General features: G+C 37.0%; 1 protein-coding gene across 1 annotated transcript in view; it reads left to right on the forward strand.

Moving 5' to 3' along the window:
• LOC125229410 (RNA/RNP complex-1-interacting phosphatase homolog) overlaps positions 1-12,288 on the forward strand; it is an 86,532-nt gene that overhangs the window by 39,455 nt on the left and 34,789 nt on the right. The window contains exons 4-5 of the mRNA XM_048134239.1: positions 11,134-11,168; positions 11,782-11,869. Coding sequence (XP_047990196.1) covers positions 11,134-11,168; positions 11,782-11,869 — 123 coding nt within the window. The remainder of the gene's footprint in view (positions 1-11,133; positions 11,169-11,781; positions 11,870-12,288) is intronic.

Genomic DNA, 12,288 nt, shown 5'->3' on the forward strand with positions numbered 1-12,288 from the left:
TTCTTACTGTATTTTATTGTGTTTATAATTTATAGACTTTACGTTTTTTATTACCTACCACATCGTAAAACATACTGTAGCGTATTTAGAATTATTTTCTGTCTAAATAACATTCCTAACTTTTAATACATATTCATAATGTTTTTTCGGCTAATTTTTAACCTTCGCGTTGATTGAACATTATCGTCACGCAATTAATTAATTAAAAAATACTTAATTATGCTACCATATTATAATTTACAGCTTTTTCATTTTATTGCTCTATTCAAGCGTATATTTAGTAAATTAGGAAACGACCAGAGTCGTTTCGACGACCACCACATTTGTCATAGATACCAGCGTAAGTTATGTCGCGAGGAAGTTGTTATTGCTTAATAATTTAAATAAGGTTAATGAAGTATTGCTCTCCGCCCTCTGATACATGTTAGAAATTTAATGTTTAATATGCGTGTTGTGTTCGTTGTGCATAACTTTAGTGATGTATGAAATAGCTTTGGATCAATAAGGCCCACGTTTTTTATTAGGTCTTTGACAGTTAACACCTCGGTGCGTGAACGCAATCTTTACGACTTGGCCGGGTACTGACCGCTCTGGATACAGGGGTCAAAAGGCCTTATTAATCGTTCCCGCGAAAGCCTCCGCTTCGGCACTTATCTTTTAATTCAATTTACACGCGTACCAAGCATGTTGTTTAGTTATTTATCGTCAATAATTCACCGTTTATCTCGTATTGATCTTAATTTCTTTATTATCATTCGTATGCCTCCAGACATGTGTTCAGAATGTCCGTTAATTTATTCATAGTTAAGTTTTTCTCATAGCTTCTACTAATTGTTTGTACTTCGGCATCCTTTTGTGCTTGTATCGTATTAATTACGCTCCCTCGATGGGTGCTCAGGTTGAATTTCCTGAGACAATTTGCTAGCGAAACGAGTTTAATGAAGTGTCTGGATCCCGTCGGTGCGCTGGCACCTGTACAGGGGGCAGGCCGGCTATTCCGATGGTAGGGCGAGTTTAGGCATGTAGAGATCTAGGAGGAACCAGTGTAACGTGACTGTGAGCTATGCGTAACCAGAGAGCGTACTAATGCCTTGTACTCGTACGGACATAGTCTAGCAAGGGATTGAAATGACAACCCTGAGCAGTAATAGAGAGGTGTGCCGGCCCGCCCCGCCGCTGATGTGCCGTCGACAGCCGCTCGCGTCGACTCTGTTCCAACCCGCGCGTTAACCACTCACCTTGTAGGCTTTACTCACAACTCGTTAGACGAAACTGCAACACAACATAGCTACAGGTTCATTAATTTAATGCGCGAGATGCAACCGAAGATATACCTGTTAGTAAAACGAATGTGTTCGTAAATTTTATAGATGCCTGTAAAATTTACAACGAGGTACTTGCTACTTGTTTATTTTATTACGTAGCATTAAAGCTCCTTGAAATAGTATTCACGGTATTTCGCGACTGTACTTGTGAATTGTAGAGTTAATTACTCTATTCAGTTTTTATGCAAGTCCTCAGCTCGAGTGTTTATTCGGCAACGCATTGACCTTTCTATTTGCAATAAAAATTTGAATACATTTTGATTATGAAGTCTCGTTTCTCTATATGGCGATTAGTTTATAGTATTGCTTTGCTTATATGGTGCGTCTGAGACGAATTATGGTGCTGCTATTGTTCTTTATGACTTTAGATGTCTCGATTGCGAATTCTTGGTATTGTGTTTTCAGTTAGTAATTTTTATGGTTGAATCTGATGGCCCGGTTTTGCGGGTATTTAAGTATTGTTAATGTCGCAGTTGTCGTGCGTGCGGTGGTAAATGACAATGTATGAGGCTGCGCGGGCGCCGGGCGGGCGCTATGACAAAGTAAAATATTGTTAATCCTGCATTTCCAAGAACGCGAGGTTGGCCATCTCAGACACGGCAAAATGTTTTCCTTACGATTCTCAGGATTTTATATTATGTTTTAACTAAATATGAATGTTAGTTGTAGCGTCACAAAAACTAAACTAATATAGCACTTGTGCAGACTTCCAATTTAGCTTGCTTTCTTAAGCTTTGTTTTCCTAGGAGACCAAGAACAGCACCGCCAGGACGGCACCGCTATCCTAGAAAACCAGCGCTTTGAGTTATTTTGAAAAAGCAGTAAGATAGATATGTGATTACATGATTTTTTTGAAAATTAAAGTTAAATTTCCTCTGAGCAGTTGAAGGTTGTCTGCATATTCACATCTGTCGGCTTCCTAGTGTATGTCGAGCGGCGCGGCGCCGGAGCACCTCTTCTCACGAATTTCGCGGCGCCTGCGCGTGGGCGACCTATCGTACGCCGCCATCGCACGTCTCACTGCGCATCTACCACCTACTATACCCCCCATACTTTCCTTACCCAAAACCTCTTAAGGTTCATTCTAAACAAAAGTTACTGCATGTGGTATATTGTAGTCCCTTTGTTGCATAGTGCGTCTAATTAGTCAGACTGTTTAGTGCTAGACCCGCCGCGGGCCAATATTAACTACGACCTAGTGTGAAATTATGTGAGTTGCTGAGATGCGTGCTTTGTACGAATGATTCAAATGAAAATTAACTTGATTTTTATTCACTTTTCTTCTTTACCCTTTACTGGGTTGGATAATTTAAATCAGCTACAGTGCGTGAGTGGTTTAAAGGGCCTGCGGATTTTAGAGCGTGTCAGAATACAACTAATTCTGAAAGGAAAGTCGATGTCCATTTTACGATTACGTACGATTTTACTCAAAAATCGGAGGACCTTTTGAATTTCACGATTATTGGGTTCAGCAGTTAGTAACAAACAATTTTGTACGTACTAGGAGAAAAGATGTCTCTTAATAGTTCCAGACTCCATGATATCGTCCAAAGTTAAAGCGATATATTTAAGTTGAAGCGTCTGGCTTGCAGAAAGGACGTCATATTTCACGAGTCGTGGTCAGATCTATCTGTCCGAACAATTCATATGGACATTCGCGTATTCTCAAGTGACATTATAAACCTCTTTGCTTAGTATTTTTTGTCCATTATGTCATTGTATGGTTTATCAGAGCTGGTTTCCACATTTATTATGTCGGGGTGTATCTTATATGTTGAATGACTTGTATCTTATGACGTGACGCATTGTCTATGTATCATAATTTGTCATTCCTCACTTGTCTGTCAATTTGCAACTCATAGCAAAATCGATAAGGATATTTTTATATTTTTTATAGAATGTGGCAATTCAGTGTACAAACACGAACATATAAATTGTGTTTGCAGTCATTTCCTTAGAAAACTGTAAATACCTGCTCTTACTTTTGAAATTTCTCTTTACTTTGAACTAAATTTATTTGTACATTTTGATACGAAAAAGCGAGTAAAAATTCCATTGGCTTATTTACAGTGCACAAATTAACATATTTAAAATCCGTGTCACCATATAAGGGTCAGTTGTGCTCGAAACGATTGAATTTCTGATTCAGAATCTGTGACCTGAAATACATTGGCGCCGTGGCGCCATCATTCTCGATCTCTCATTGGTCGTATACTTTTCTTTATAATCCATACTTGTATTTTAATTTAAGTTTATTGGTAGGCTATGATTGTGATTGATTCTGATTGCTGACCTGACCTTTGATGTCTATTGTGCGTTTTTGTGAAGGGGTGTTTTGTCGTTTGTCGCGTTTCGGCGATTTATCTCGAGGGAATTTATCGCTCAATCAACGTCGCGGCTCGGCTGGCCTGCTGATTGGATTTCTTCATAATTACATCTTTTGACACGTACGCGCCAGGTTTCGTACTTCACGAGACGGCAGGGCACGAGATCGTGGGAGCACCGTGTAATCAGCTTTCTTGATCGTTGTGTTTTGACTCCTGCCACGCAGATATAAGGTGAGTCAAAAACCCTCAAAGTAGTGCTTTAATTAAACAACAGGTTTAGACAACTATATTCGAAACAACAAATTGTTGGTTGATTCAATCAACCCGTTTAATTAAAGCACTATTTTGAGAGTTCTTCTTAATTATTTGATTCTTCTTAATTATTTTACAATTTTCTTCTTTGTTGATGATGCCAATGTCTACTTAAACCATCTTAAAATAATATCTCGTGTGTTGTATTTTAGGTGGCTCTTCCAGAATTTAGCTCTTCTGTCCATACATGGCGCGCCACAAAGGATGTCAGTGTTGAAGGGTGGTGTTTTCACATTCCGTTCAACACGTCCAGTTGTCATGTGCAACAATTTGGGCGATTATTAACCATAAAAGATCCTTGCGTTTATAAATTTCACGAAGGCTATTGGACAATGATTGAACTCGCAAATTATGGTGTTGCGTGTGACTTACTGGTAAATTATACTCTTCAGCGTTGAACTGTTTTATTTTATTCTTGCTGTAATAAAGGCGTGGATTAAAAGTTAATATAGAGACGTGTTATAGGCGTAATATTCTTCCGGTCTGCTCTTGTGTTTTAAATGAACTATGTATTGCATTTATCTGTCATCAAATTATTTTGCCAAAGATAAACAGTCAAAATTTCGTTTTCAAAATAAATTTTTGCCGAATGACAAAACGATAATGTAATGTAACTGTCCATTACCTTGAAGTATTGTAACGGGTTTGAGGCATATTTTTGGTGGTTCTGTTCATAAAATTCATATAAATGATCGGGATTCACCGTTGTGACTTTATGTGTTTGGCTTACAAGATAAGCTCATATAAGTGTCGCTTGTAATTTAATTTAACACACGGGTTTTGAACGGGGAAAATAAAGTAAAAAATGTAAAAGAATCCGAATATTTTACGTCTTTAAAATATTTGAAGTCCTTGAGTGGGTTTTCAGTCTTGAATACCTATGAGATCAAACTTTCTTTAATGGTGTTAGCAATTATTGGAATTGTTCTAATAAATTAAATATAATTGTGAGAGGAATACCATTTCTGTAACATATCAAATGACCTTGAGAAAATACGACGTGATATATCGAGTCCGATTTTTACAAACCTCATAGCTTAGCTAATCTACAAACATTTCGCTCAAAAACGATAGTACCGACATCTGACCTAATATGCGCGTAGCTACAATAGCTGCTGTAAGTATTAAAAGTAAAACGCTGTAGTGTTTGTTAAAACCTGCCCTCGTCCCTATCAGTGATCGCGCCACCCAACTCGCTGTGGACACAATTTCGGCGCACCGGCGACAATTAGGCGCGATAAACGCTTCTGACATTCGATACAGCGGCTTTTCATTCGATTAATCGCCCCGATTGAAAACGGAATCCGATTTTAACGAGGCTTTTTTCCATGTTTATGTAACACTCTTTGTTATGAAACCGTAGTAGCAGTCTATCCTGGCTTTTCACGATACTTTCACAAAAAACTCTTTAGGATAAAATAACTATATTGGCGGCATTGGCGCCCCTATGAGTAAAACATTGTTACACAAATTAGTAAAACGTTAGCTTGGATTGTTGACAATGCCCGCATACATGAAAAACTGGCCACATATCAATTATAGTGACAATGAGTGACTTTTAGTGGCTAGGCAATTGTGGGCCCTTAAATTTTATGTCTTATTATGTTATGATTTAGATATATTTTTTTTGTATTTACTCTGATCAATCCATATTTACAACTATGTATGAGATGTTTTGGCAACCAGTTTAGCTACAAACTGTGTCAAAGGTAGGTACAGGTACATTGTTAAAATATTGGGGTCCAAAATATCAGAAGTATTCATAATTCTTGCGATTATAAATTCAAATAAGAAGAACAAGATAAACTAGAACAAAAACAAACAAGTTCCTATACTTCTAAAGACAGCTCCTCCCCTTTACAGTCTACTGCAGCAGTCGCATTCCTATCAAAAGAGACAGATTCAGTAACGACCTCAAAAACAACGCCTCTAACTCCACCATTACAAGGCGACAAAACTAATATCAATAGAACACAATACGAACAATAGTTGCCCTCTGTCAATTATGCCATCATTACCATTCGAATAAATGGCGTAACGGATCAGATGATTGTCGAAAAACAACATGACGACACGAGCAACGCCGACCCGGCTGCATATCGCCCGTGAAACAATGGAAACTCAATCGTACATCACAACAGATAAAATAGACTTTGAAGACATCAAACACATCATGATGATGCATTTTTGAGAAGTCAGAACAGTTACTCTATAAATCATTTATAGACCGCGGCGCCTTAAAATTTTGTCACTTAACAATGTACAATGAATCTGAATAATAATTAAAATGGTGCAGGCATGTTAATGGAGTTTTTAAATCTTTGAATATTTACAAAGGTGACTCAAACATGTTATTTAGAGCTGTCCTTATTTATATCGAAATAATGAGCAACAAAACAAATGTCGATTTGTTGTTGTTTCTCCTAGTTTTACTATTGGAGAGCATGTGGTGAAAGTCACCAAAGTTATTCGGTGTTTGGATCTCGATAAGCGTCTACAAGCTCTTTCTTGTAACCTCGTAAATTCTGTTTGATCGCGACTAGATTTGTCTTCTCGGCACCACTCAATTTGAAATCCGATACTCAAACATACATAATGTTGACTCACCGTTATATTTCAATTTTGCAATGTTCCTCCCGTTTGTTATTAAGTAATCATAAAAATTGCTTAGCTATGACTAGCAAAATAACATTTTGTAACCTATGATTTATCCATTTTATCTTATTAAAAATACTAGAGAAATTTAACATCTCTGTGAGCCCGCTTATGAACTCGGCAACTTTTAACTGTTTATCATGTAGATTTTGTAAAACTTTTGTATGGAGGTAGTTTGAGTTCTGGGAAGGGAGGCGGGGTGTAACGGAATTCAACGCGCGAAGCGTACTTACAATACGCAGATGAAGTCGTATGGGATAAATCTTGCAATTGAATTGTGAAACTAATTCCTAGGTGTTAATGCAAATTAGGACACCGTCAAGTGTTGTGAATTAAACATGTTCTATTTTCAATAAATCCTTACACCTAAAATTTAATTCTTAACAAACATTTGCTAATCTGCTGTCATATTTCTCACCTGTATTAATGAATCTGCTTGGTTTACCATCCCTTACAACATGAGGTTGAAACTTGAAAGCATTGGCGATTATTTGATCCCCGCATTTGTTAAATATGATCGAGGTCCGCGAGGTGTTGTTCGTTTTGTCGACACGCGATGGGGCGATAAGCCAGAGCTTGCCACTTGTTATTAGATGGGAGGTCTGCTGACTTTTTCACTTTGTTTTTCCGCTCTGCGATTTGCAATCCATGGGTTTCTACTGTAACTATGTTTAAAAGTAAGTAATAATCGATATTATTCATGTGTTTTATAATAACTCGACAAAGGGACATCTCTACATGTGGTACCCTTCATCCCATGTTTGCAAATACGTATTATAAGTGGCGTGTCGTAAAAATGACAAAGTTACATTTATCGCTGGCGCGACACAGTCCCGTAAGTAATGCGTTGTCGCATCGTATGGTTTGTCAGCGGGCAATCGGCGATTTATTCTACTGCCGCGTTGATTATTTTATTAAACACATTTTTCCAGTCGCATTAAGGTTTATGGGCGAGGATATATCCTAATTATCATTGCCACAGTGCGATCGCTCACATGCATGAATTTATTTTTAACTTTACTCTGACATTTATGACTTTTGTGTGTGTGCCCCATTTATTTGAATATAATTAAATATGAATATAATTTCTCAAAAAAAAAAAAAAAACAATACATTCAAAGATCGTATCGGATGTCATGTAGGAGGAATGTACGGGACAATATAACATTAGAGTAAACAGTAATCCTAATAACGTTCATCGTGATTTTTGCCACAAGAAATATGTCTTTTCACACTTTTACGGTATCAGGTACACCCTAGTCGTAAAGGTCGTAAGCATGTTTAGAATTACACTAACAAAATGTAGTAAATTTTCCGTATTTTCTTCCTGTAGTTTTTTTTATATTTAGGTTTTATTACTTACGTATAAGTTTTATGAATTTACACATTCTTTCATTGTAGTGGTAACTTGTGATGGATTAGGAATAGTTGGCAATGTTCCAAAGGGAACTGAAATGATCTTACTTAGCGAACTTTCGTTTACATGGGTAATTTATTACTACTATTTCCCTAAATATAACCGACCACAGAGGAATAGATACAGACATACATTGCATATAAAGCATCATACGTCATTGCAAATCTTGGCATTCAAAACCTTTTTAGGGATTCGTAGCTCAAAATGGAAAAATAGAACCCTAATAAGATAACTTTATTGTCCATTCCTGCGTCCATTTGACACTTCCCCCCTTATTTCGTGGACGGGTGGAAGTAAAGAGTTGAAATTAAAACTGTATACTCGGGTCTACACTCTGGACTCGCGCTTTTATTTTTATGTGTAAGGGTAATAAATTAATAACTAAATAGAAAAATTATGAACCTCCGGGAGTAATGTTTTTGCTCTCGGTGCGATTATGTAGGTGTACCGAACGGTGTGTGCAAATTCAACTCTTGCGATTGAGAATTACGATTGTCATTTATATCGTAATGGATCCTATTTAAGACCAAGGATCACCTCTTTGATTTTATTGCTTTACTAGCGCTATATATTTAATCCTCAATACGTTTTGAGGGCTTGCTATTACAAAGCGTTAATTTGTGATATTGTTTGCTGTCGACTATTTTTTATTCCCATAAACAATATACGAGTCGTTGATTGTGTGCTATTTTTTCTTCGCTAACGATTTATTGCATGCTTTATAGAGGTAAATTATTTATAAACCTCGGTTGGTATTATCCTTAAAGGCATCATTCAATGTGTGAGAGGTAAACTAAATTGGAAGATCTTAAATCTGTATCCCTTTGTAAAAATGTGTCACCGAGATATGTTTGTGTTGAAAAGGAAGTGCAAACATGATCATATTGATCATGTGATACGTGCGATGAGCTGCACTCGCGAAAATCCGCGACTTCAATAATAGTTATTTGTTATACAAGGGGGCAAAGTTGTATTTTAACGCCGAGTGTGGAATTGAAAAACGAGCAAGTGAAAGGATTCCATAGTTGAACCACGAGCGAAGCGAGTGGTTCGAGAATAGAATCCTGAACTTGCGAGTTTTTTAACACACGAGAAGTAAAATACATTTGCACCCGAGTGTAACACAAAGCTTTTCCCCTCACTATAGGGAGGAAACTACAACGCAAAAAAACCGGCCAAGAGCGTGTCGGGCCACGCTCAGTGTAGGGTTCCGTAGTTTTCCTTATTTTTCTCAAAAACTACTAAACCTATCAAGTTCAAAACAATTTTCCTAGAAAGTCTTTATAAAGTTCTACTTTTGTGATTTTTTTCATATTTTTTAAACATATGGATCAAAAGTTAGAGGGGGGACGCACTTTTTTTCCTTTAGGAGCGATTATTTCCGAAAATATTAATATTATCAAAAAACGATCTTAGTAAACCCTTATTTATTTTTAAATACCTATCCAACAATATATCACACGTTGGGGTTGGAATGAAAAAAAATATCAGCCCCCACTTTACATGTAGGGGGGGTACCCTAATAAAACATTTTTCTCCATTTTTTATTTTTGCACTTTGTTGGCGTGATTGATATGCATATTGGTACCAAATTTCAGCTTTGTAGTGCTTACGGTTACTGAGATTATCCGCGGACGGACGGACGGACGGACGGACGGACGGACGGACGGACGGACGGACAGACAGACATGGCGAAACTATAAGGGTTCCTAGTTGACTACGGAACCCTAAAAATGCATTTATCACTGCTTCCAGTAGTTCCACAGGTGGTAAATCATCTTTATTACTAGATTCACCTACTTTTATCAACTTTAAAGCAGTTAATTTGACTTTATTCAAGGTCAAATTACTTTACCCACTAGTGGATAAAATGCGTTTTTACCCGCTGGTATTAAAGGACAAAATCCGTGTTTCCGAGCTAGTGAGGGGAAAATTCCTTTGTTCGCTTTGCCTTTTATTTGTTCCGGCTTTTCGATAATTGGAAACGGCACTAAGATGCCGGAGGTTGCGAGTGTTTCACGTCATCTTTTTGGACGTTATCGTTGTCAATATTACACCCCAACTAAGCCTCGGCATGTTACATTCCTGATGAAGATTTTTCATCAGTCACTTCAACAAAAGTAGAACCAATTGATTGGCCAAGTAATCATGGCGATAATTTCACATTTTACTAGAAGACATTGCTTACAATTGACTCTTCCGCGGTCGGCATATATTTTTGACTTATTCCATTTCTCAGATAATTTACAGTACCACGTTACAATTGTAAGCTCGACAGTTTGTTCAGCAATTAAGATGTCTTTCTCAGAATCGACAGAACAAGATGTTGGCGTTTCGCAACTTTCTCGTGTCATCGTTTAATTTTGTTTTAATCACTCTCATAAAATAAAGCCTTGATCAAGTAGCAATGATCAATATTTATTCGCAGTTCCCAGTATCAACAATTTATTGAAATTACCCGCTGATAATTTATAAAGGCCACCGGCGAAACCAAATTGAAAATTAACCCCATTTAGACACACCTCCTGGCGTTCCCATTTTACCCTTAATCTTTTTACATCATGTCAACACCCGTCGATAAGTTATGGCCGCTCTAAACAACCTATTATTATGGGGCCTGACATTTTATTTAAGATAATTTTAGGCAAAATTGAAAATTTTACACAAAATTCCTGGCCCGCGGTGCAACAGAAATGGGTTTTTGAAATTTATGATCGTCGATTTTGGGGACCACTTATTCCAAATTCACTTTTTTACAAATTAGTTTGTTGAATTATGTAAAATTCTGTTAAAGATTATTAGAATTATTCTCACAAGTTCCTGTGTATATTTTCGAACCTAGTTTGAAATGTCTTATCTGACTCAAACAGGGATGTCTAAACTGGAAGTTTGGTCTCATAGGGCCGTCAGCGGGCGAAGTTCGTTGACACCAGCCAGGTAGGGCTGGGCAGTGATTGATCTGCGCCCTTATCAGCGTCCGTCGCCTACATGCGGCTCTCTCAAAGACGCATTGTCCACCGAGTACGCCTTGCGCTAATGACTCGGGGACTCTTACCTTGATTGTGTTTGCTATGTTAATTTCTCTTCCTTGTTTCAGGGTGTCCAGGTACACAACAAGGCTATAGAAGAAATGTAAGTATACATCTAATAGTTGTACGAGTATTTGGGGATAGGTATTCCGTTATTTTAAAATTTGGGGTATTACGCTGTGTAACTATACAGTGTGTTTATAGAACCAATTTTATTGTAATAAAACGCACGGTTATGATAAATTAGTCAGCTGTGATGCTTTTGAGCCCTTACATCTTTAAGAGTTGCTAAGTACTACCATAAAATTCGGTATATGTTTTAAACGACGTTGCAATTATTGAAATTAGAGCCATCAGCGCGTCAGGGAAGCGGGTCATGACACTTGACCCTCGAGTCGTGTTAAGTGGGAAGTAAATTGAATACATCTGTAATTTGGGTGTGATTTACACGTCATCTCGCTAAGGAGATATACCGGTCTCATCCTTAAAGTAACTGAATTATTTTGTGTAGTTTTGACAGGTAATAATGGACTTAAAGATGCAACATACAATATATGACTTATAAAAACCTGCAAAGATCGTCGAACTGCTTACTAGAAGAAATCGTTTTCTTTGATTTAGGTAAAATAATTGAACACAATAATACTGGTCGTTATTCTGTTTTCTTTACACTTTAATGTCAAACTGCTTGAATTTTTTGATATTTTTTGTTTCAGATGGGACATCCAAACTCTACTGACCACTTTGCCGAATTTGGGAGGTGTAGTGGACCTTACCAACACGGCGCGCTATTACAACCCAGCGGTAACGATGTTCACCTTTATTTCTCTCTACTTGTGTAACAGGTGGACTTATAATAGTAATTAGACTTTCCGTAACAAAACTCCTGAGATTAGATTTTTGTGGAGCCATTTAAACTGCTAAAAATAAGAAATTTGGCTGATTAGCCTGCTGTCAAAGTTATCCTACGAAAACGTTTCTCTAAAAAATTTAAGATTTTAAGAAAGAAAATCAATTCAATTCAATTCAATTCAAAATATCTTTATTCATGTAGGCCTAGTTACAAGCTCTTATGAATAGTTCATTACATATATATTATGATCTTAATCTAACCTAATTATCAGAGCAATTTATTGTTGTAAATTATTGTTCATAATAATATTGAGTCTATAATATACAATTTCATATAAAAATAATCGTTAAACAAAAAATATATAATTAGG

Source organism: Leguminivora glycinivorella, chromosome 9 (assembly GCF_023078275.1).
Source record: "Leguminivora glycinivorella isolate SPB_JAAS2020 chromosome 9, LegGlyc_1.1, whole genome shotgun sequence".
NCBI classification, from domain to species: Eukaryota; Metazoa; Arthropoda; class Insecta; order Lepidoptera; family Tortricidae; genus Leguminivora; species Leguminivora glycinivorella.